At 40.4% G+C, this 27,237-nt stretch overlaps 1 protein-coding gene and 1 pseudogene across 1 annotated transcript in view; one reads left to right on the forward strand and one right to left on the reverse strand.

Moving 5' to 3' along the window:
* Positions 1-27,237, reverse strand: part of MLLT3 (MLLT3 super elongation complex subunit) — a 143,053-nt gene that overhangs the window by 43,897 nt on the left and 71,919 nt on the right. The window contains exons 3-6 of the mRNA XM_066614726.1: positions 18,130-18,212; positions 13,460-13,603; positions 10,059-10,178; positions 3,717-4,316 (exon numbers count right to left, since the gene is read on the reverse strand). Of these exons, the coding sequence (XP_066470823.1) occupies positions 3,717-4,316; positions 10,059-10,178; positions 13,460-13,603; positions 18,130-18,212 (947 nt within the window). The remainder of the gene's footprint in view (positions 1-3,716; positions 4,317-10,058; positions 10,179-13,459; positions 13,604-18,129; positions 18,213-27,237) is intronic.
* Positions 10,248-10,368, forward strand: LOC136642364 (5S ribosomal RNA; annotated as a pseudogene).

Here is a 27,237-nt window from a genome sequence, read left to right on the forward strand (position 1 = left end):
GCAATGGCATTTGGTTGATAACATGGCTATGCAAAACATAAGTCTTCTCAGACCTTTAATCTACTAAGCACTTGGATTTTTCCTAGTGCCACATACCTGTTAATCAGAAGATCATCATAATTATGCACACCAGCCCTAATCTCTCCACCAATTGTGATTTAACAAACAAATGAGCATGATTTCTGTTTTGTAAACCAACAAGAGAGAGAACGTGCTTTGAGCTTCCTTGTTTGCTATCATCCACATACATTATGATGCCAAACTACTACTTTTCATACAAGCTTTTGAAACAATACACATAAGATTAATGTAGTCTTGAGAAAAATTGTGCCCAATTATACGTCAAAATGAAAACAGTCATTAAAGTATTTTACTTATTTTAACCAACCTAGCAATGTCTATGATGGAAATGGACAATATATAGTCAACAACTTTACCTGTCTTCTCTCAGGTTTCAGTTTTTCATTAGACTTCTGAAAATTTAAGCTTATGGTATTTCTACACTTGAGGTTGCACAGACATTTGAAAATGATGGCAACATATGCAAACAGAAGAATTAAATGCCCAAAATAAAACATTATACTGTTTAGATCTTATGATTTTAAAATCTGCCTTAAAAATCAAATTTCCCCCTCTCCATTTGGCATTAACAATATTCTCCATCAGTGGCCTGGTCTCTTGAAAATACTATGGCAAAACTAAAAGAATAAACACAGCCTGAAGACTTTCAGTCTAATATGAAAATAACATAAGGTATTTAAAATAAAAAGTACTATAGTAACTTAGGGCCCAATCCTATCCAACTTTCCGGCACCGGTGTAGCCGTAATGTAGCTCCGAGGTAAGGGAACACCTTGAGGAGGCCTCTGTGACTGCCTCCCCACCACAGGATGCAGTGAACAGCCCATTGGCACGGCTACACCAGCATTGGAAAATTGGATAGGATTGGGCCCTTAAACTGCAGCTGATAAAAAAACATAGGCCAATGAAGAGTTACCTGCAGGTCTGGTATACATAATAAGGTCTTCAATGTGATACTAGATTACAGATTCCTTTTGAATGCTTTCTAAAATTAGGCATCAACATCTCCTCAGTCTCTTGAGTGTATATATTATTAAGACATGAAGGGCAAATGTTCACACTCTTACAAGACCTCAATTATTTCTCTTCACATTAAAGCCTTGATGTGTTCACCTATGATCTCACAGCCATATCAGAAGTCAACTTAGTCTGTCTCTAATCTTCCAGTACCTCTACTTCTATAGAGGTAATCTTCCAATTTACCTCTATAGAGGTAATCTTTCCAATTACCTCTATAGCGCAGGTAATTATGTTGGGGAGGGGGGAAGAAGGTGGCCTAACCTCTACTTCTGATATTACATTTGTCTCACATTCTCACCCTTTTCTTTTCCAGTTAAAATTTCAAAATCCACTTGAATGATATTTTAAACGGGAACAGTGTTTCAATGGCCACTTTTCCTTCTGCTAGTCTTTTATTTCCAAATATCTTTAAATCTAACCTTTTATTTCTTAGAAGTCACACATGAGTAATTACATTACACACCAGAGGTGTACCAAATGTATTTCCCCAATTTATATAGGGTGTCTGTGTGTGAGGCTGAGCCAGATTCATACGCGATTTTACACAGGAAAGATCACAGTTGAAACTTCGAAGTATTTGCCACTGAAACATCGCAACCTATTTTATTAAAATAATTATATTCTCCCTGCCTAACACTTGGTAACCAAAGGTGGCTAACAACAATTGAAAGGCCCAATATTAAAATGCCACTTTATCAAAATATGAAGTTAGGCTATTGGGACATCTTTTCTTGTATGGGCCTGGAAAGGTCCCATGAAAAGGACTCTCTTGGCTCCAGTTCCAGATATCCTTTTTTCATTATGGATGCCAGAGGTTGAACTGGGGACCTTCTGCATTCAAAGTATGTGCTGTACTAACAACTGGTGGCCTCTCCCTTTCCAGCAACTTTTCACCAACTCCAAATATTTAAGACACCACTTGAGCTTCATTCTTTACTGATTTCAGGATTTCAAAGTACTTTCTGAACAGTACACACAAGGCTATACAAGGTAGTCTTATAAGGAATTTTATCTAATGAGATAGATTTTGCCAGTTCAGCCAGAACAGCAGGTTCCAATTTAGAGACAGGCATGATGCAGCCACTTTCTCCCTACCTTGCTTTTGAAAGAAGGTGAATGGTCTTTGGACTCACTATTTGAGTTTTGTTTTACATGTGTCTTCTTTTACAATAAATGGACTGTGCTACCCATATGTGATGGCAACACCACAAATCTACTTTAAGGGATGGTTATAAGGATTACAAGCTCTGCAGGTGAAGCACTTTCAACATGCAAAGCAGTATATAAATGTTAAGTATTATGCTAATTATCTTTAGAGATCTGTGTTGGAAATTCACAAAAGACTATCTAGTTTCATCCATTAATTGAGGAAGGGCTATTCCACACCTCCCCACATGATAGCTACAGTAAATGAAGATCAGTATGATATGATAAAATGATCTTATAAAACAAATAGCTCTGAAGTGATCAAAGCAGGCAAGCAAACCTGCAGAACACATGTTGCAATCGGCAAGGTGATGGTGGTGACAATGATCTTTCACTTCTACTATCTAACCAGGGGAGGGTAATAGAACTCAAACTCAAGCTTAAATTTCCAAACCCAAACCTGGGTTTTCCACTCATTCCATATGACAACTCACCAGTTCAATATTTCATCCCCTTCCTTCAACAAAGTACATCATTCACACAGCCATTAACTCAATAGTGTGGTTCTTCATCTAGTTTGACTGCGACAGCTCTGAATTCTTAATATACACGAGAAGGACATTCTGTTTTCTCACTCTTTTTCAGTTACCAAGTATCTAAGCACAACTTCACAGAAACATGTGTTTCAGATGTGCGAAGCACCCCCCCCCCATATTTTTTAAAATTTCTCTTGCAATCAAACATCCGAAAGCCTGTTTAAACATGTACCACTCATTAATGGTGGTATCAAGTAATGAACTTGATTATGTAAATAAACCTTAAACAGTTTAACCACTACAAATATAACTTTTAAATCACCTAGTGCCAACTCAACACAAAACAGTATTCAAGTGGAGAACATTCACAAATTCAGTTTAAAGCCAACAGGGATCAATGTGCCTTTGGGAATGAGCCTGAAGTGATCCTAGGATTCAGTGACATTTAGGACACAAGAGTTCAAGCAACAAGCATTCTGACTAAGAAAAACAACTTCTATCACATACAAAATTTACACAGTCCTTTCAAGTTCAAGGATGACTTTAATGTACTACTCCTTGCATAGTATTGTTTTGTATTCATCAAGCATCACGAATCATAACAAGACCATCTTAAAAAAAATGCATAAAATTTAACAGTTTCAGGGAAGTGAAAAGTGATCACAATACAAGTGCTCAACTCTTAAACTTATATGAATATTCATATGAATAACAAACTGATGTAAATCCCTGGCAAGATTAAAAACAACTAGTCAAAGAACTGATCAAAAGTAGCTGCAGCCAATTTCCACAATTTTGCATAGCAACGCTGAATCAGTCTTAATATACATATACATATTATCATTATGCACAAGTTTTTTGTGTTTTAAGGCCCAACATGCAGAAAATCTTGTTAACAGGAGAGCAAAGTAATGACAGAAAGATCAAACCTTACTTCAGATTTCGAGGACATGTTCTCCTCCATATCAGAATCATTAGGGTCCACAATATCATCAAATGGTGGTAATGTAGACTTCTTCTCCAGTGTCTCGCTTTCCATTTTGACTTTCCCAATCTTAAACTGAGATTTGTCCTTTGTCTGTTTTTTGTCAGCAGTGGAACAAGTAAGTATCAGGGGGGGAGCACTAGAAAAACTTTTAAATAAAGCCTCCGAGCCACTTTTCTTCTTTTTTTTGGCAGCAAGTTCCTCAGAATCCATACCAGGAGGCCTCTTTGTAGGGGCCTTTTTTTCTTGCTGCTGTCCACCTGTTATGGTCAGTATGTTATTTTCCGATTTTGGCTCCTTTGACATAGGTTTGGGTTCCTTGAAGGCCATCTTAGGAACAATTTTTTCATCCTTTAGAGGTTTGTTTTCTTTGGGTTTCTTAGAGGATTCTTTGGAAGATTTGTTATGTTCCCTGGAAGGTTCTTTGAAGGCACTTTTATGTTCTTTTGAGTCTTTAGAAGGTTTCTCCTTGTGCTCCTTTGTTAATTTATGTGGTTTTGAAAAACTGTTACTACTGTTGCTGCTAGTGCTTATACTCTTACTTGGGTCCTGCAACAATGAAAATCACAAAGTTAAAACTTAGAAGATTTGACGTAAATTTGGAACAAGCAATTCTACTGTGTAATGCTGACCACTTTAATAAGAGCAGTGGATAAGAGATTGTCCAGTAGCACAGGGGCCCAATGAATAGTACTTCAATTCAAAAGCCAGGGGATAGTGTTTTGAGAGTTTAAGGAAACAGTGAAAATAAAATAATTTTTTTTAAGTGGTCATATAAGGTACATTTTTTCTAATTATGTTTCAGACATGAGATACCAAAAGTGTCTCAATATATTTAAAAGTTATGTGCATACACTATACTAAACGAGGTTATTAATCACATTGGTTCTAAAAACAAGTGTTCCCAGAACCTTATAGAACCAGTGGCAGAAGTATACAAGTGGCATGGGAATACTGAAAGGAGCATTGCAGTTTAAGTACTTAGAAAATCTGTGCATGTTGCACATCCTGATTTTATTTAAAAACGAACAAATTGTGGGCTGTATCCTGAACACTTGAGGCAGAACTGGAAAAAGTTCCATTTGTGCAAGAGAGGTGGGGGGAGGATAATTTTTCTTCACTTTCATTAATCCCTACCTCTTGCTGCAACCTGTTGTGCTACCCTACTTTGGAAGTTCCCTACTCAGGAGCAGATTTTTAAGGGTCATAGATAGCTGCTGAGGTAAGCAGAGATTTGCAAAAATCACCTCTCCCCTTTGTGCTATGATTTACTTAGGAGTTAACCCATTGCTACCAATGGGCAAACCTGCCCGTTTTCTTCCAGGACATACTTGAGAGGAAACTGCTCAGGAGTGGCAGCAAAGGCCAACAAGTCAGGCACAGAGTATGGCAGGGGTATCAAACTCATTTCATACACTGGCCAGAAAGCATTCATGATGCCTGCTGAGGGCTGGCAGTGATGTCATTAGGCAGGAAGTGATGTCGTTGAACAAGTAATAACCAGAAATAAGCACTTTTTGTCACTTAGGAACTGATTAGCCACAAATGACAGAAGAGAAAATACAGAAATAATGATCATATTTCAAGATATAAGAGAGCCCTATTATCATTGGGCCACCCTTTCAGTTCTGATACCTCAGCACTGCTCAGCAGCTGAGATCCCGAGATCCAAATAAAAAAATTCTGTGGGCTGCTGTTTAACACCCAATACTCATCACAGAGCACACTATGCCAAGTACTGCTGACAGTTATTGCACCGAAAGCCCTATCAGAAGACAAGTGGGGGAGGTTTCTATAGGAGCCCAGAGGAGGACTTTGCCCCAGGTGTGACACTAGTGACACTGATCATTTTACTGTACCTTTGCTGGTCAGCCAAAAAGTAGTAATAATAAAATAAATTCAGAATCCAGGCTGTTCTAGAGCAGATCAGTCACTATTGCAGGAACTCTTCTACCAGAATCTGGTCCCACGTGCATCTATTGCACAGGTTCCCTGGACTTGTATGACCTCCCCAAATGTACTGAGATGTGAAGACAGCAGGGTCATCACTTTAATCAGTAAATAGCATTATTGAATGTTTGAACTGAGAAGACTTGTGTCCTAATCCCTGCTCTCCAATGGCCTTGAACAAGTTCTATACAACTAAAGTGATTATGCACTCCAGAAGATGAATGATATCAAATAAGACTGTCAAACATTTTGCACGAATAAAGTGCTATACATTACTATTTGTTGTTTTGCCCCAAATACAGCAGATAAAGAATTACTTGATCATTCATTAGCATGTCCAGTTGCAATCCATGGCTTCACTATTCTTAGTGGGGAAAAATTACTTCACCATTTTAAGAACAAAAAGAGGTGGGAAAGTTAAAAGTTTCAGAAAACAGCATCAGCGCTGCATTTAACATAAACCAATTCAAGACAGACTATGATGGCTTTGAGAACCAGGATGAGTAAATCATTCAGGCTCGCTGTATACCAATACCAGGCTCACTGTTCCTTAATGCCAAATACTGAATGCCTTCTACCGCTCCCCTTTCTTTGAAGAAATGCTGCAGACTATATAGTCTGCTCTTGGCTGCAATGAGAAAGTCTCACACTCTATATTTATTTGTAAACAACATTTCCTAGTCTGACTTTCACTTTAATAAAGTACACAAAAAATCAACTACAACTTATTGGCTATACTATCAACATACTGGCTGCATTCACACTGCATTATCAGCATACAAGGAACTTTTAGACTTTCCCAAGCAAAAAAATCACAAGAGCAAAAAGTCCCCCACATAAAGAAGCCTGTAATTTAAAAGCCACTTTTCAATTCTTCAATCAAATCAACAAGACAAAGAAACTGAAACAAATAGTGACATATCTCAAAACAGGATTTAGAGAGGATTGCAGGTAGTAGGTATGGGACAGGCAGACTTCTGAGTGAAACCCTGATGAGTTTATTGTTTATTATGAGTAGCCCAGAACTGGGCTAGGCTAAGATATCTTAGCTAGATAGACTAAGGCTGCAATCCTATATATATTTACTAGGGACTAATCCCCATTGAACTTAAGACTTACAAGCAGTCATGCATAGAATTGTGCTGTAAAAGTCTGATGTAGCACAACCAAATCAGGCCATAGTAAATCAGACATGGGAAGGCTGCAGTGGTCAAGCACATACTTTGCACGCAAAGGTTCCAGGTTCAACCTCTGGCATCTCCAGTTAAAGAGAGCCAGGAAAAGACCCTTGAGAGCTGCTTTCTGTCAAAACAGTACTGGGCTAGATGGACCAGTGGTCCAGATATAAGGAAACTCTATACATTCGAACTGCAGGACCAAAAAAAAATACTGCTTGAGTGATCATAACACTATTCTGTGTTACAGTTTATTCAATTTATATGCAAAATAATTGTAAGTTACAGATTCAGAATGAGATAGTCACATTCATACATGAACACCAATTAAGATTTGAAACAATTCACCATAATAATAGGTCATATTAATAAAGTATGTCTAGCACAAAGAAACTGGAGTCCAGTTCAGACATAACATTCCTGGGAACAAGGTTCAAGCTCTTCTTCCTCCAGATGGTGTACAACCCTGAACTGTAGGAAGTGCTCAGCTAGAGTTGCAAAGTTCAGATGTTATGGCATGCTGTTATTTAACAAACCAGGAAGGCTTAGCTCAGAATGAGTGCACTAGGGTAGAGAGAAAGGAGCAGGGGACATTTGAACTTGTTACTCATTCGCAATACAACAAACCATAATTTGTTCAACTGGGAATATAGTATCTGAACTGGGCCTTCGATTTATGCGCCTAACAATGTGACTTAAACTGGAACTTTCTTCCAACTAAGCAGGAGCAGGTCCGCAGCTTGGGGGTCCACCTGGACTTGCAGCTGCTCCTGGATTCCCAGGTGGTGGCTGTGGCTAGGGGGGCCTTCGCTCAGCTTCGGCTGGTGCGCCAGCTGCGGCTGTACTTGGATCGTGCAGACCTGGCCACGGTGATCCATGCCTCGGTGACATCGAGGTTAGATTACTGTAACGCGCTCTATGTGGGGCTGCCCTTGAAGACGGTTCGGAAACTGCAACTAGTGCAGAATGCGGCGGCCCGTGTAGTTACTGGAGGTAGGCGGTGCGACCCTGTCAGTCCGCTTCTCCAGCGGCTGCATTGGCTGCCCATTCGTTTCCGGGCCCAATTCAAGGTGCTGGTTTTGACCTTTAAAGCCCTATACTGCTCTGGGCCAGAGTATCTTAGAGATCGCCTACTCCCATACAATCCGGCTCGTCCTCTTAGGTCATCAGAGAAGGCCTTTTTACAAGTGCCGCCATCTAGGGAGGTATGTGGGGCCGCGGCAAGAAATAGGGCCTTCTCAGTAGTGGCACCAACGCTATGGAACTCCCTTCCCCTTGACTTAAGAATGGATCCCTCTCTTGAGACCTTTCGGAGAGGCTTGAAGACCCTTCTGTTTAAACAAGCCTTCTGAGTTCTCGGCCTTGTAAACATCTTTTTAAACATCTTTTAATATTTTTTACAGGCCTGATTGTTTAATGATTTGCTGCTGCTCTATGCTCTTTTTACCTATTTTTTATCTAATTGCTGTTTTTATGACATGTGTTAATATGTTTTTATTTGTTTTAAATTATGTTTTTTAATCTGTTGTCAGCCGCCTTGAGTCCCTTCGGCGAAAAAGGCGGGGTAAAAATAAAGTTGTTGTTGTTATTATTAAGCACGTAAAAGATTCCAGTCTGATATTATAACACATACAGTGCTGTGTTCAGTCTTCTTCTGACTGCCTTGCCACTGTGACTTCATGTTGTGAGTGTGACATTTGTGTTTGGCTGACAGATTCTGTAGGGTAAATGCCTTTAAGTGAAAAGCATTACCTAGAATGATAGAAATGCAGGAAAAACCCAATTCTTATAATATAAAGCAACAAATTTTAGTGGTTCATTAAGTACCTCATTATGTTTAATTACTTAAATTTACATTGATAATACCAAACTGAACTGCTGAACTGCACAAGTCTTTTCAGTTTAATAATGTCTGTGTGGGCTTAAATAAATTAAAAATTAATTAACTACTTTAGAAGTTATTAGTGGCTATAAAACATGGCTTCCTAACGCATATAACAGTAATTTTTTTTAAATCTTGCAGATGGATTAAGAAAAAACCTATTAAAATTTCAACAAGGGGAAAAATCTATTCTGAATCTATTTCAGCACAACTAGAAGGGATAGAAAATTAAAATTCAGCATAACATTATACTGTACCATTATGTAGGAAGCATAAATCAACATTAGCATATGGGAAACAGAAGGTCAAATTAAGGAAGCATGACTGTAACAGTAGTGTACACACTGTCCATTTATGTGTACACAGTTGGGTCAGGTAAGAGGCCTCAGGTAGTTCGGTAATAGGGCACTTTTCCAATGCCCTTTAGCAAGTAACACTCCTTTCAGTATGTAATATGCAAATAGAAGAAATGGTAAAACCATTTTATATAGCCAAAAGTCAAAGCTATTATGTCAAATGAAAGATACTTCTTCAAGAGCATGGTTTTTAATTTTAAAATTACTTTCTAATTGCCTCCAGAGTGAATTTAAATCAGAAGTACAATATAGTTGCCCTTATTTCCCCAAGTGTACAGGCAAAATCAAATGTAAATTAATCTCAGCTAAGTCCCTTAGAAATCAAATAAATTGAACTTTATTTTTTTATTTACAAATTTATACCCCGCTTTATCTCCCTCTTGGCATTATTAATTAGGAGACTGTCTCCCTACAGGCTTGAAAAACCACACTCACTTGAATACAATCAGCACTCAGCTATGTAAAGTGTCAATGTCAATGTAAAGTGAAGTATTTGGGGACTTCTGGTAGCCCTTATTAAAGAAGTTTGAAAACTTGTATACATTCCATTTATAGAGGCTCGCAGATGAAGGAAAAGAATTATTGCAGGCTTCCATTTCTGACCTTATGTCAACCTTATGAGTACCAATTGCAGAGCTTTGCAGCAAGAAATAAAGTGTGGACAATAGTACCAAAAATATTCATACTTTGTACCTGTATTTTATTATGGAATTAACTTCTGTGTTAATCTTTAAAAAACAAAGAAAGAAAATCATAAGGAAGCTTCTAATAGTCCAAGTGTCAATAGCTCCTTGAACTGATGTTAGTTGTTCAGTCATCTAATTTAAAGAATACTCTGAATTTGTTCTTTCTTGACTCACTGGCCAAACAATGTTCCAGACTATTACTCAAGGCATTCCTGAAGTTCTAATGCCAACCCATGACCTACCTTTAGCCCATGAGATGATTTCTTCTTCACTTCAGAAAAAGACAGGGAATTACTGGGAAGGTTGGGGAGATGAAGACTCTGCCCGGAAGCAGCTGATGTTCCATCTGACATCACCATGATCTATCGTGAAAAGAAATATATTCGTAACATTTGTAAAATAGCTGAGGATATAGAGCAAAGCTCTTGGAAGCAGAGCAGCAATTGTTACCCTGCATGTGCCTGATCTCGTCTGATCTCGGAAGCTAAGCAGGGTCAGGCCTGGTTAGTACTTGGATGGGAAACCGCCTGGGAATACCCGGTGCTGTAGGCTTATACCATAGTCTTTCGAGACTGAAGGTTGCCAAATTTTACTTGGAAGCAGACAAATATGGATGAATGGGTAACTTTGGTTTTTTCTCCAAGTTGCTCACAACTGCCATTGGTTTTATTAACAACATTTGGCTTTCACCATAATTTGAAATGACAGCCTAAAACAATAAAGATATATCAGACAGTGCTGTTGTCATCCCTTCTAGAAATACAAGGCGGACCCCAATCCTCCAAAGATAAAGAGAGACATTCAAATGTTTGAAATTGTCAAAAATCTTTGACTGCTCGTAAAAGGATCTTCTGATGGCAACACAGAGCTGTGCCAAGCATCTGGATCCCACCCAAAGAATACACACATGACTGACTTGTACAGCGAAGTGAGGATATACTATCTTCCCTCCTACCTCAAGGAAAAACTCTGCGATGGACCATAAGGCCCAAAACAGTTATTTGTCTTGGTTTCATTTTTTAACCAACTTGTTAGTTTTGCATCCTAGAAACTAATATTACTAATATGCAAATATAATAGATATAGCTATCACCACAAGTGTTCAGACACCCCCCCCCCCCAAAGATGACTCAACTGTGCAGAATGCGGCAGCCCATGTGCTTGCTGGAAGTTGGCAGTTTGGCTCTGTCAGGTCACTGCTCCAGGGGCTGCACTGGAGCACCTGAATTTCTGGGCCCAATTCAGGTGCTGTTTTGACCTTTAAAGCACTATATGGCTTGGGCTGAGGATATTTGAGAGACCATCTTCTTCTATACAATCCATCCTATCTTCTCTGGTCATCAAAGAGGGCCCTTTTGCAGGTGCCGCCACCAATGGAAGTGAGAGGGGTGGCAGTAAGGAGTAGGGCCTTCTCTGTAGCAGCACCAGTTCTATGGAATTCCCTCCCCATTACCTTATGAACTGTTCCCTCCTTGGAAGCTTTCTGGCAGGGCCTAAAGATACTTCTTTTTACATTTACCTTCCAAGTTTAGGGCTTTTAATTAGAAGGATTTTATGCTATTTAGTGGGCTGTTTTTTTATCATTTTACCATCTGCTGCTGGTTTTAAAAATCCTACTCTGGGCTTTTAATGAGTTTTTTAGGTTGTCTACTTTTTATGACTTTTAAACATTTATATATGTGTGTTTAATTTTCTGGAAGCTGCTTTGAGTGCCCAGCAGGGGAAAAAATAAGAGAGAAAGAGAGAGAGAAACTGATTTTATAAAATAAGCCCTCCTCCACTTACATAAATATAACAAACTGGAAACATGGGCAGGCTTGCAAGAGTATAGTTTTCTTTAAATACAGTAGTTTTGAAAAATGTTCACACTGCTGTTTTTGGGACAGAAAATTCTGCAAGTGATTTTTTTTTTCTTTTTTTAAATATCATGTAATAACATTATTCAAATGTTAAGAAAATGTTACAGTCTCTGCTAATGCTCAGCCTTTGCTACACTCGTTTTACCCTTTCAGCCCTATTTTCTTCCCACTGTCAAAACTGAGACTGTAAGCCCCTTGATGGCAGTGACCTGTCTTGTTCGGTTTATGAAGCTCTGTAAAGCACAACACACACTGATAGCGGCAGTGGCAAAGAGTAAAAAATATTAATAATATCAGCAGCAACTACTCTTAAGTGTTGCTTAAGAGTACACTTAACTTACTCTTACTCTTAACTTACTTAACTCTTAACTCTTACTTAACTTACTCTTAACTACACCACACACTGTGGTGGAGATAGACTAGAACAGTCAAAATCAGTTACATTTCAATAACACATGAAGAGATAAACAATAAAAGGGTGGGGAGCTTGTTTAAATGTTACACAGTGAAAACCGCTTTAGCTACATATTGGGTATCTATCTACATGTTTGACAAGCACAGACATCAGGATGAGAGACCTAAAAGCAATCTGACTTTAAGCAGACTAGCTGCGTAACCATCACTTCACTAGAACAGAAACATGATACCGTGGGGATAGGAAAGTATTGATCATGTACAGTTTCTCCATTAACTCCTTCTGAAACCATATCCTAACCCAAACTTCAGAGGGACAAAAACAAATTCCCACAAAAACCACCTTGCAACTTTGTGTCAACTCTTTTAATTAAATCTAGTTAACAGGATTGTGTAAAGTTTTCTTGTTTTTTCCTTCCTTCCCAATAAGGATTGCTTTTTTGTTTAAGCCTTCCTTGCATCAGGGCGGTTACAAGAGGAGGATAAACAGTGCAGAATTCTCACTACAGTTTTTATATAAGACTGACAGTTAGCTTTCCACCAATTCTTTTAAGCACTATATATTTGGATTCAAATCTGGTAGCATGCTTTCAGGATTATTGTACTGCTCACACTTTTTACCTAGCTGTAAACATAAACTCCATCTAAATCCATAAAATTATTCTCAAGATCCAGATGGTGGAATTTTGGAGATGGGACAATAGTAATTCAGTAACACAGCATATGCTGTACATGCAGGAGGTGCCAGTTGAATTCCTGACATATCCAGAAACATCCCTGCCTGAAAGCCTGGAGATCCACTGCCAGTTAGTGTAGATAACATTGAACTAAATCCATCAACTGTCTCAGAAAAAGGCAGCTTCATATGCTCATAGTGGACCTGCAGTAGCAGCTGAATTCGGGCCCAAACCTATTAAACTTTCCAGCTGCGGTGCAGCCATGCCAATGGGGTGTGTACTGCATCCTATGGTGGGAGGGTAGTTACAGAGGCCCCCTCAAGGTAACAGAACATTTGTTCCCTTGCCTTAGGACTATGTTGCAGCTGCACTAGCACTGGAAAGTTGGATAGAATTGGTCCCTCAATCCCTTGCTTGTATTTTGCATACAGTTTCTTTGTCCATGCTACTGCTGTTTTACTTTTAGTTAGTGCCAATGTGGAATATGATTTACATAGTAAATATATACATTTGGATTTAAGGTAGCTGGTACGATAATTGTTTGGCCAGCATTCCACTCAAACAAATGCTTTGAAGAACACACAAAAAGCAGAGTATATAGAGTATATCCATGAGTAGAGTATATCAGTTTCATACAGCAAACCTCCTTCACATGTTTGGGGGTTTTTTTTGTTTCTGACAGAGGACACTTACACCGCCTGCTTTCAGCAGCTTTCTTCTGAACTCCTCTGTTGGGTTGTTGAAAGTAAGCTTTTCACAGCGGAGATGGTTTACAGGTGGGTGGCCTTCCAGATGCAGGAACAGATCATAGTCAAAACGGACTTTCTTCGGTTCTTCCTATGGATTAGAAAACAGTCACGCACGGACAAAACATTTTCTGACTTTTATCCAGTTGTTACCATAGATTCATTTTTATTCATCAGCTGCAGGCTAAAGAGGATATTAAACTCATAATGAACAGTGATTTTAGCAATTTTGGTACTGGGTTTCCAGTTGAGTCTTGGCCTTCCTAAGACTGAGCCTTCAGGAACTGAAAATGATGCAATTGGATATAGATTTTCCTGGGAGTAAGCCCCACTGAATACAGTGGGACTTATTTCTAAGTAAATATGCATAGGGTGGCACTTTAAGTCTCCTTAAGTTGAAGTAAGCAAATACACATTTAAAGCTTAGAAAACAGATTCTGGAGTTCCTATTATTTCTTACTATTCCAAACTAAAATTTTGTGTAGTATCAACCTTCTCTAAGAAGGAAACTGTTTTTTAAATCATAAATTGTGACTTCTAAAGAAGTCAATCTCTGATAATTGGAGACTAACAAAATTAGTGAGAGAAGGTAACCAAGTTATTCTGAGACACTGACAAATCAGTCCTCCATGGAGATTATCCTTAATTCACCTAAATTCATTTTAAATTAACAGTTATTCCCACAGTATCTCAACAGTACTGGGTAACAGCAGGAATTTACTATAATGAACTTATTGATGTGACTGGCTCTGGCACTGTTTATAGAGTCCATAGCTTGTTTAGAGTTGGCAGTGGCTAAATCTAGCTTTTCAAGAAGGTGCTAGCTATAATAAAATGCTGGTGACCTACATAACTTAGACATCACCTCCTGCCCTAAGACCCATCACAAGATCATACAAAGGCTCCTAATTAATGGCATCCTCAAGACAGCAGATCGAATTGGTAAGTGCATACATATAAGAGTTCTGTCCCCTGCCCAAATTAAAGAGCTCAACACAGTCCCTTGCTGAATACTTGGCAAACTACAAACTGCATTTGTCAGCAAAATTTTGGGCCATAATGGTAACACTGATAACTTTTCATTAACATTTTATGTTTAACCAATATTATTTGCTCAGAGCTGCGATCCAAGGAAGGAGATTTATGAAAAAGCATTTTATCATTCTGTTCTAATCTATACTAAACTCATACATTGCAAGAGACTGCTGCTTCCATTTTAGAACCAGGGAGACAAAGATGAAAGACAGAAAGTCTGGTCCCAAAACTGCCTGGTGAGTTCATGAGTCTCATGTTGAGAGTGGAATCTAGACAAGTACTAATGACTGAAGTTCAGTGTTTCAAATTGGCTTAATATAATTCATTCCTGACACTGAGACCACTGATGATTTTACAGAGTTATGTGGGCATCAAACCATCTTTTGGTAACGGCTACTGTGTACTGTCAACTAATATTCTCACTCGGGATCAATGAAAAGTTCCGTTGTTCATGTATTGGTTTTAGCTGGTTAGTTTTATAGCTAGAGATAGATGAAAACAGTTTTTTATTTCTTTGCTTTTTAAAAGATTTTACTTTTCCGAAGTGCAGAAAGTGGTGTTAAGTGTTTTTATTCCAATGGTGCATTTTTATAAATATAATTATAAATTTTCATGGCTTTGTCACAAGGAAGCTGCATCAACCAATCAGGCAAAACAGATGCCAAATATACAAAAGTATAGGTCTAACCTTTAAGAAAGCAAATTGTGTGGAGGCCTGTGTTATCAGTGCTTCCTATCATTTAAGCAGCTCTTCACATACAACACACACAGGGCAATAATAATCCCCCTTGTAGTACCAGGAAAAGGAATCAAAATTACTATCCTGTGGTAAATTTCACATAAATTTTTTAGAAAACCAGAACAGGACAATGGTTCAATAAGAAAGAGTACTTAGAAGTAAGATAACAGCTTTTGTCTTCTAGCGTGTGTCACACAAGCTGCCAAGAAACAGAAACTCTGAGATGCACTTTTTAAAAAGCAGCACATGTTCATACAAAAATCCTTCTTTTCTGACTAAAATTTGAGTATGCACATAACACATTTATTAAAAATACAAATTTGTCACAATAGAACAATACAGTTGTGCACCAGTTAACAATGGGCTTTGGGACCGTGAGCCTCATCGTCAAGCAGCGCTTGAAGCAATCTGAACCTTCCACAGGGAAGGGGATGCTCTGCTCCCCACCCCTTCGAAGGGCACGTCCGAGCACTGCCTCTGCGAGGCTCAGACTGAGGGAAATCGTGCCCCTCACATGACTTCCAGTTTCATGCAGAAAGCCAGAAATTGCACGAGGCACAATTTCCCTCAGTCTGAGCCTTGCAGAGGCAGCACTCTGATGTGCCCTTTGAAGAAGAGGGGAGCAGAGTATCCCCTTCCTTGCAGAGGGTTCCAATTGCTTCGAGCGCCACTTGACGACAAAGCTCAAGGTCCCAATCCCCATCATTAACTGGTTCAGACAACCCTCTGGAGGCAAGGGGAGCAGAGCTCCCCTCACACTTGGAGGGTTGGGGTGTGCATCCCCGACGGGCAAGTGGTTACATGTGGTCGTCGCATATGCAATCCCAGCATAAGCTGGTAGGTCACTAAGGAGCGCACATCTGTATTAAGGTTCAGCATTCATGGCACTTTGGTCCTCTCCTCAGCTCTACCTTGGGACTTTCAAGGTGTATTATAAACAATAATACTACAAAAAAATCTAGATAGGTATTATTATAACAGTCAGATAAAATCCTCAAAACTGTCTTTTGTAGGCATGGGAGGCTATGTCTTCTTTAAAACACATAACACAGTATTTTCAAGCTTTTGATATAGGCCAGTAACAGGTAGCTCAGTTTGAAGCATGATGAGAAACAAGATTTCATGCTTCTATAGACATTAGATCACTTCAGGGGAAAGTAATGCACTTCCCATTCTACAGGTTGAGACTAATTATTCGCATTCCAAGCACTCATGTGGATAGCAAAAAACGCACTATAGCAAATCAATTTAAAAAACAAAGTTTCTTTGCTCCAGTGATTTAAGAACAGCCTTGCTGACCTTTGTGATGTAAGATAAGAGTCATTAAGAAGACAATCCATCAATCAGTCCTCCTCCAAGAGCTTACAAAGGCGCTTCACTCAGCCTCTCCCTTCACCAATGCAAAATGATCACCCTTCTTTCACTTGCCCAGGGGGAAGGGAGGGGTCCGCTGGAGAGAGAAGGATTGATGGATTGTCAGCCAGCTGCCCCCCCCCCTCATTAAGGAGGCTATTGTTAAAGGACTGTTCAGTTTTTTTTAACTGATTTTAAAGGGATGCATTTTCCCCTTCTCCAAGGATCAGCACATTCCTTCTTATTTGCAGGGGCCATTCGTGTTGAGTCAAATCAGTGCATAATAAATCCGTGTATAAATAGGCTGGACCTGTATACAAATACAGGTGTGCGCCACTTACCGATGGGGATACATTCTCTGATCCCCATTGTTATTAGGTCAGTAAGTGAACATTCAGTCCAATTGCCTTTGTTGTGTAAACAGACACTCCCTGCCAGACATTAGTTGGCTGCGCAGGCTACTGGAGAGATAGATTGCTTCTTCTTTGCATTAAGGGCCTCTTTGTTGTGTGAACAGACACTCTGCTACAGGCTATGGGAGATGTGATTGCCTCATTTAGAGTATCTTTATTGCGCTTTGACCACTATCATATATGCAATCTGTTGTTAAGCAAACGGTTGTTAAGCAGCATGTGTCTGTAGAGGCAAACCACTTTCTAGGCCTAGGAGCAATAAACCGCAAAACACATTGCAAAACACTTTGCAAAACACATTGCAAAAGTTCAATAATTAAGTAATTCCGCATACACAATCATGTGTTCCATAATAGTTCTTTTCTCTGTTTATCGGAGGCAGTAATTTGTTCAAGCCATTAGCAAGGACTTGTTTTAAGTCTATACAGTGTCTATCTAATACAATTTCAGGAATAAATTTGTTATTTTAAGAGTACACTGAAAGGACCATCCTTGTAAATCTGCAGAACTGACAGAGAAAAATGAACACAAAATTTTAGCTGTATAGCCGATTCACAAAAACATTCATTATTTTCCAGATATTGGAATCTTTTAGGATAAATGCACTCTCTCAGTAACCACTGTATATGGCAGTAGAGCTTCATACACTTAATTTCCTCCAAAATAATCCACAGATGAGAAATACAAGTGGTATGATTTTTATAGAGTGCAGAAAAAACAGTACTCAATGCAAAGAAATTACTGTCATTCTCATCACTCTCTTTTGTAAAGAATCATTTAGAAATTTGCTGTTAAGTAGGAGTTGACTATCTTCTCACTTTCAATAGAGCTCAAAACATTCTCAGTAATTACATCCAATTTCTTTATGTGCCTACCCTATTTCCAGAGTAAACTTCATGTGCTAAAAATGGCTTCTAAAACTATGAGAGCACCTTAGTTTTATTGCAAAGTACATTTTATGCTGACGTTTTACTGAACTCTCTCTTAAAAGTACCCATTAAGATAAGAGCTAAAAGAGTATGAATATGTTCATGTGTCTTAGAAATTTAAAAAAAACACCACAACAGAATTACACACCTTGTTCTTGAAGTAAACCTCTATTGGCAAAATGAAACCAGCATACCCAGATTCCTCAACTTTGTATGGTGGATCTTTGCACACTAGGAAGGAGGAAAAAAAGAAAAAATATTTACACATTTTGTGCAATTATCTATGGATGAAGAACATCTAATTGCCTGAAGAAAATTATTGTTTGCAGAGTTTTTGAAAGATTATTGGAAATATAAGTTCACAAAAGGATCACAACCCTTCTTCTCCCTCCTGATTCAAGATAGGAGAACAACTAGAGCAGGGGTGTCAAACTCATTTCATCCAGGGGGCCACACTGGATTCATGACACCTGCTGAGGGCTGGTACTGCACATCGTATTTGTATAACAGACACTGACTTTAGAGTGGGTAATCACTATTCACAACTATGTTATTGGCTATATCCACCTACACCTATTGCTATTGCTACCCCTGTTGCTCACAACTGAACAATTTTGAAACAATAGAAATAGAAAAAGCATCACTTTTGTACCATGATGTGATTGCTGTTTATTTATGTTGCTACTTGCAAATGACTGCAACCCCCAGAACAGCATTCACACTGAGCCGAGTACAATACTTTGGCTTGTTCATATGAATAGAGAAAACAGCAGTTAACAAGAGTAAGTTGTCCCAAACATGAACATAAATTCTTGCAGCAAAGGCTGCCAACTGGAGGGATTTTGAACTTGCAAAGCAGTAAAATGCTCCCACATCAACCACACTGAAATTTACCCCTCAGTACAGAACCACACTGCATATCAACTGTAAATCAACTCCAAAGGGAGTTCTTATGGGGGAAGACACATGCACATGGCTAAGGGCAGGATCCTAACCAGGTTTACTCAGAAGTAAGTCCTATTTTCTTCAATGAGGCTTACTCTCAGGAAAGTGTGGTTAGGATTGCAGCCCAAGAAACTTATTTTGCAGAAATTGGGGCAGACACACATGCACATGGCTCTGATTTTTTTTTTTTAAACAGAAGAAAAGAGCAGGGGAAAAACAGCAGGTAGCTGCTGGCAGATTCACCTTTCTCAAAGTATCAGAGAGGAGCGTTTCTTAGTGCCTGGTGCAGGAGGGTGGATGAAGCCCTGAGCAGGAGTGCTCGCTGGTGCAGGGGGCGAACCCTGACAAGGAGCGGTGCCTGGTGTGAGGGGGCAGTGAAGCCCTGAGCAGGAGCACTCGCTGTTGGCTGGTGCAGGCAGGGGGTGAACCCCAACGAGGAGCACTTCTTGATGCCTGGTGCAAGAGGTTGGATGAGGCCCCCAGCAGGAGCGCTCACCGGTGGCTGGTGCGGGGGGGGGCAAACCCAATGAGGAGCACTCGCCAGTGGCTGGTGCGGGAGGGGCAAACCCTGACAAGGAGCACTCGCCAGTGTCTGCAAGCTGCGCTAGTGGCTGCAAAGCAGGAGTGCTGGTGCAGGGGGAGGGGCAAAGCCCTGAGGAGGAACTGCGCTGAGAGGAGCGAGGCAGGAAGGAACCTCACACCTCAGCTGCAGCACAGGAAAGGCGAGCGCATTCTTGCGCATGGGATTTTATAGGCCTTGAGCTCACGCGAGACCAGAAGGTCTCACGTGAGCTCAAAGTCTATAAAAGCCCATGCGCAAACAGGAGGCCGGCAGAGGCAATATTAACTTAACTCATGCTTAACTCAGGCAATATCCAACATACATTCTAGGATTAAAACTGCACTTAACTGTCAAATCAAGCTCCATGAACTACCTATAAAGTTTAAGACAGACTTACAGACTACTATTTTTATTTCTGCAGCATCATTACAGCTCCCTGTTCTAGGCAGAAATGTCAACAACCATAACACCTGATGAGAGTTCCCTTACAAACCAAAACACAACTCTTAGAGTATGATAGTAAAAAATTAATTTAGACGTGGGTTAAAATATTATAAAGCAGCCTGCAAAATCCCCCTCCAGAGACGTCGTTAGATCTAGATTTTAAGTAACATGAGCAAAACAGCTCCACTTTGACAAGTTTGGCTGGGGGGGGGGGCGCAAGATAAAAAAGTGACTGTACTAGAAAGATGCTGTGAAATTGTCTTGGTGACATTGTTCTCTTCCTGAAATAGCCTCAAAACTCCATGGGCTAACAAGATAGACTGAAACCAAAGGCTATGAACCTCATGTTAAGAAACTAGAAGTTTCCCAAAGCCTAAGAGTCAAAATACAAATGGTAAGCATGTGATTAGCCCTTATGCAATCCCTCTCAAATAGCAGCACCCCCTCAGGGGAGGGAGTTGATATGGATCATAACCATGACTGAGAAAGAAGAAACTTTAACCCTTGCCCCATCACAGCCCCAATCCAGCTCCCTCCCACCACTATTTGTCTAGGAAGGAAGCTCCCATGGTTACAAGTTTGCACTCTCCCAAATACTGACAGGATTGGAACAGTAGCAGCTAGCCTAAGTTCACGAAGAAAATGCAACACTCAATGAAGAACTTATGGGCCACTTCACTCTTGCATGTTCATTGTTCAGTAACTGCATGTATGGTGATTCATCACAGTTGGATTGCTTATCTTATCTCAGAACACCTCAAGCAGCAGGCTTTCAACCCAAGTTTGTTCATGCGTTTCAACTGGGATGCATCAATCCTCAATTACATCATCAGGATTGTTGTGCACAGAAACACTAATTCTTAGTATGAATATACAGTAGTACACATTCATGTTTATAAGGCTACACACAGATTATTCACAAACTGTTGCCTTTCCCCTAAGCAACCGTATGCCATATCTGGAGTGGAGAAAGAACCCTAATGGACCAAAGAAAATCAGACGATGGAACACAAACAGCTGGTAACTCTCATACACAGGACCTTCTACTAGCCCAGCTGAATTGCACTTGTTCTTTTAACAGCAAACCTTCATTAACGTCCCGAGGATTTCAAAACAATTTTGTTATGTAGCATGGAGTTAGAGATGAAAACAGATTCAAAAACCAGAGGTGCAGTGCCTTCAGAGAGTGAAACCAAGCATGAATCTTAACCAAAAAATGAGTTCAGAGATGTTTTTCAGCAAACCACAACCTAAAGCCAAATTGAAAGATTGGCTGAGGTTTAAGACAACCAAGACAATCTCCCTAAGCCAGTGGTTCCCAGACTGGTGGGTCAGGATCCACTAGGGGAACTGGGAAAGGAAGAAATCACTAGGGAAAACTGGGAAAGGAAGAAATCAGGTTGCTGTGACCCTACTGCTGCCGGGCAGGGAGGGGTTTTTCACATATGTGGGGGTCGCTATGGCTCTCCAGAGGTTCTGAGGAGCCTGCAACCCCCTCTGCAGTCCTCCCTGAAGCTTCAAAATGTTGAAAAGAAAAATAAACCACTTCTGGTTTCCATCACAAAACAGGAAGGGTTGTTTTTTTTTTTCTTTTTACAACATTTCCACGTCTCGGGGAGGCCTGCAGAGGGTATCACAGGCTCCCCGGACCCTCTGAAGAGCCATACTGACTCCCAGGTAAGTGAAAAAACCCTTCCTGCCCAGCAGCAGCACTATCATTGCAATCGTGTTGCTGTCCTCCACGAAAAGACTTACAGGGTTCCCAGAGTGCAAGGAGGACTTTTGGAACCATTGCCCTAAGCACAAAAAGTGATGTCTAGCTCAGTAAGATGGGCAATCAGCATTCAATTGCAGGACTACTACTCTACCTTCCTATGGCATGTATTACGTTTGTTGAACTCTTAGGAATTCAAACACAAGTTAAAAATCAAGTTAAATAGTTATCATTGAATTCACCTTATAAAGTTCCATTGCAAGCAAAAGAGACTTTGAGTGTCTAAAGTTAGTTTTATATCTAAACCAGTTTTGAAGTATCTGAACCAGAGCATTAGAAACCAATTAACCCAGATGGGAACCCAAATGGGAATCAAACACAATTTTTAATGGTTTGATTCCATAAGAACTTCATTGAACTCTTGGAGACAGTTTTACTCTTTTATGGATACTGGCCAGGCTTCTTTCTCTATGTTTAAAGAATCACAGGTGTTCACACCAGTTTGGACTCTTTAGAATCAAATTGTTTCCCCCCCAGACTTACTTGGAAGTTATTTTTATATGCCCTGATAGGCAACACTGAGCTTCTTAAAATAAATTAAGTGGGTAGTAAATATGTTAATCAACTCTCACGACGTTGTTCTCTATTATTCCCAATTCTAAATAAAAATTGGAACATACCTAGACCAGGTATGAAACTTTTTTTAAAACCCTTAGGTGACTTTAGAATCTAAACAAGTCTCACATACCTGTAGAAATCATGTCATTCTTCTGCAAAACATGAAGTTTGTCATCTTAAGCTTGTTCATACTGTGTGAAATTTCATGTTTCAAGGCAAGAACTCAATTTGCCTTACCTCTAAAATTTATTATTTTCACTGTTTGCAGTATGGTCCAAAGATCTGCAACTTCTGAGATGGCTATTGTGCATTTATGCAAGGCTTGGACAAACTGGTTAAATGTGGCTGCTTGAACTGCAAAGGTATACAATGACCATGAAGCAATACAGTATGCAATCTTTACATTGCTAGGAATGGCTAAATGACATCATACTAGGAGAATCTGTGGACCTTATTAATAGTAGTTAAAAAAAATCAAAACACATATACAGGCTAGACATCCCTTATCCAAAGTGCTTAGGACCAGAGGGGTTTTGGATCTTTCTGTATTTTGGAATACTTGCATATACCTAATGAGATACCCTAGGGATGGGGCCCAAGTCTAAACACAAAATTGTAATGTTTATATACACATTATATACATAACCTGAAAATAATTTTACATAATATTTTAAATAATTTTGTGCATTTTCTGCAACCCGTCACAATGAGGTCAGATGTGAAATTTACCACTTGTGGTGTCGGGTCAGGATTCAAAAAAGTTGCGATTTTCAGAATACTTTGGATTTCAGAATTCCAGATAAGGGATGTCCATCCTGTACCCCCCACCAAACCTGCAGCAGACTGAAAAATGGAAACACACACACCCCATAGTTTCCTGAAGTTATTAATGGGATCTAACACACATTCTTACATCAGGTGCTATTAACGGGATAGCAGTAAATACTTTCTTCGCCTCCAGAAGGAAAGAGGTAACGCGAGTACAGTCTGAGCAGCAGCACAGGTGTTTACACCATGCCTCCACCTGTCCAGAAGGGAGCATTTTCACTTAAATTCTTGCCGACAGTGTAGACCAAGTAGAACCTTTGTGTTCCACTGTAACACATTATCAATTCACTACAAAATCCCTGAATGCGTAACACAGACTATTTATCGCAGCACCCAACTAAGACTTGGTATTTTTGCACAGTTTGATCAATATCAAGGAGTAGTGAGGAAAGGGGAAATGCAGACAGCTTCAGCATATTCTTTTCTTGTTTATGACAGTAACATCTGAAATCCCCAGCTGATTAAGGCTCCAGTCAGTTAGGATCTCTCAGGAACAGTCTCATTTGCAACACCAATCATTCACTCCTTCATGATAATTTCATAATCCAGAAAACATCTACAAGCAAAGCAAATAAACTGAAGATGACCATTTTTACTACCCTTGACCTTATACTATACTTCATCAGATCTTTGAGAAAATGGCTGTGTAATGTTGCAAAAGCTAGCTTACCAGGACTTTACGGAACCATTGTTAAAATTTTCTTCTTAAAAATGGCCTGGTATGAAAACTTGGTAATAACTGAAAGGCAAAACAAAGTCACAAACACAAAGGATGACACACACACACACACACAAGAATGGGAGGAGGGGCAGGTGCAAGGATAAACAAAAGTACAACATCCTCCTCATTCACTGCTGTAAAATTAGGTGAGAAGTCTCACCATAACAGTTTCTGGAAAACAGGTCATGTGGGAAATGTAACTATTTATTTATTTATTTATTTATTTATTTATTTATTTATTTTTCACATTTTTATACCACCCTTCCTCCAAAGAGCTCAGGGCGGTTGCCTATATAGCACCTATTCAGCACCTATAACATTTTTCAATGTCACATTGCTGATGCATTGATACATATTAAAATAAAATTTACTTTACATAACAGCAAGAGGAAAGACATGCTAGTCAAACACAGTCACGTGATTGGAACACTAGTTTTTTTTACAATATTCATGACTTTTAAAAAGCAAAGTACAGAAGATTTGAATTTACTGAATCTACCTGATTGAGCTGAATCCTCCCACAGCTTCCTGAGAGTTGAATCTCCTTAGAACCAGGGGTGGATCCAGTGTCTGTTTGGGAGGGGGCCATGAGCACTACCTTCAGAGCCTAGGTCAACCAGGGCTCTTGACTTGGAGCAGCTGGGTAGACCTGGGCTCCCACTTGAGCTTATCGCCTCTGTGGTCATTTGATGGGTGGATAGACCTGGGCTCCCACCTGCACTTGGAGCCCAGGTTTACCTGCTTTGTAGACCTGGGCTCCTGCTTGAGTTTATGGCTTCTGTAGACATTTGCTGGGCAGGCAGACCTCAGTCTGGGCTCGCACCTGCACTTGGAGGCCAGGTCTACCTGGGCTCCTGATGGAGCTTATAGCCTACATAAGAACATAAGAAGAGACCTGCTGAAGCAGGCCAAAGGCCCATCTAGTCCAGCTTCCTGTTTCTCACAGTGGCCCACCAAATACTTCAGGGAGCACAAAAGACAGCAAGACACAACCTGTATCCTGGTGTCCTCTCCTGCATCTGTCATTGAGGTAGCCTACTTCTAAAATCAGGAGCTTGCACATACCTATCATGACTTGTTACCTGTGATGGACTTTCTTCCATAAATTTGTCCAATCCCCTCTTAAAGGCATCTAAGCAAGTTGCCACCACCACTTCCTGGGGCAAGGAGTTCCACAGACTAATTACACGCTGGGTAAAGAAATATTTTCATTGGTCCATCCTAACTCTCCCAACACTCAATTTTGGTGGCTGTCCCCAGTTCTGGTGTCATGTGAGAGGGGAAAGAACATCTCTCTAGATATCCCTTACATAATTTTATATGTCTCAATCATGTTCCCCCTCAGGACTCTTTGGTTGTTTGCTGGGTGGGTAGATCTGGGCTCCCACCTGGACTTGGAGCCCAGGTCTGCCTATTTGGATAGACCTGGGCTCCATATTGAGCTTAAAGCCTCTGTGACTGTTTGTTGGGTGAGTAGACCTGGGATCCCATTCCAGCCAATCTCCTTGACGCCTGATTTTGCTCTCTGTCCTGGCGGGCGCCCTTTCCTGCTAGCAGGACAGTTGGGGGGGTATACACCCATGGCCTCCCCCGGATCCACCCCTGCTGAGAACCTTTCCCACACTTAAGTTCTTAGTTCTCTTTAGCTCAAATGCTTTCCATGTTTCCTCCCACCAGAAAAGGGGTCTCCCCAGCCCCCAAGCAGCAGCCATTAATTTTAAAAGTATATCTGAAAGGCAAGAACCTGCCCCCATGATTTCTCCAAACAGAAACATTTCTCCCTGCCCCCCACCGCAGTACCATTATAGTAATTAGCATGTTCCACAGTAGAAGAAATAGCACCCTCCCTTCCCCCAGCCAGTACAAGTAGAAATCTCTCCAAACCTTCTTGTAGCTGCTCTTGACCAGCCCCGCTTTCCATGCGCTCTGGATGGCGGCAGGGTGATCAGAGGTCATAACTTCCAAGGAGTCCCCCAAGACCCTGTTCTACTCACTCTATGCACATGCACTCCCTCCTCCCCAATCCCCGCCAGAGGCACTTTCCTGTGCACAAAAAAATGTTGCAAAAAGGGCTTCAAATCACCTCCATCTGATGCCAGATTAGATAAAGAGCTTTGGAAAAAATGCTAGGTGGGGCAAACTACTGGCTCAACCCCCCCCCCAGCTATGGCCCTGGCTTCCACACCAGAACCCTTTAGCATAGCTGAGGAATTGCCTTTCCATAGTTATTTGCAAGCAAAATTACAACAGAAGATCCACAAAGCATTCAATATAACACTTCATTAACGAACAATAGCCTTCGTTATGGCCAAGATTCTTTAGGAGTGGCTACTCACAAGTTCCATTTAACAAAGGTCCCTGGCAATTTCAAATGTATTATTTCTGTTTATTCCAGCCAGAAAACAGCAAAGTAGTTGGCCCTTGAACAGCTTCTTTATGAACTGCTCCATGTCAGTTTCTATCCTTACTCACTTCTATATATTTACTTCTATATATATATTTACTCACCTTCCATATATTTACTCACCCATTTCCTCATGTCTTCTTTAAAGCAAAACATTTTCATTCTGCTATTTACACACAAGAATGGGAGAGGGATAGGGAGGAGGGGAGAAAAACCAATAATTAATGCCAAAGGAGGTCCTGCCCCTTCCATGCTTCTGATAGATTTTTTGCAGGACAGGGTACGAAGCATAGATGGCGTGTTTCTGGGGGCTGTCACAGGATCCATGTTGGTTGAGCTGCTCAGCACTGAGAGTCCAATGCAGTGTGCTAGAGCAGGGGTGCCCACACCCCGGCCCGGGGGCCACTTGTGGCCCTCAAGGCCTCTCTATGTGGCCCTCAGAGAGCCCCTAGCCTCCAATGAGCCTCTGGCCCTCCAGAGATTTGTTGGAGCCCACACTGGCGCGATGCAACTGCTCTCAGCGTGAGGGCAACTGTTTGGCCTCTCAAGTGAGCTGTGGGATGAGGGCTCCCTCCACTGCTTGTTGTTTCACGTCTGTGATGCAGTAGCAGCAGGAAAGGAAAGGCCAGTCTTGCTTTGTGCAAGGCCTTTTATAGGCCTTGAACTACTGCAAGACCTTCATTCATTCATACAAGTTCATCTTTAATATATTCATTTATGTAAATTTATTCAGATTTGAAATGTAAATTAATTCGGCCCCCAACACTGTGTCAGAGAGATGATGTGGCCCTCCTGCCAAAAACTTTGGACATCCCTGTGCTAAAGCAATATGTGGGGATCTGGAGCGAAGGGGTTAGGCTGCAATGATTGATGCACTTTTGTCTTGGCATCTACTGTATTAGACTACAAAGTGGACAGAAAGATCTTTTTTAAAAAGGAGGCTAAATTATAGTTAACAAGAGCAACTGCCCCAATTCCTCTCAGGATAGCATCCATCATAGGGGTAGCAATGGGCTACCT

This window comes from Tiliqua scincoides, chromosome 2 (genome assembly GCF_035046505.1).
Source record: "Tiliqua scincoides isolate rTilSci1 chromosome 2, rTilSci1.hap2, whole genome shotgun sequence".
Taxonomy (NCBI): domain Eukaryota; kingdom Metazoa; phylum Chordata; class Lepidosauria; order Squamata; family Scincidae; genus Tiliqua; species Tiliqua scincoides.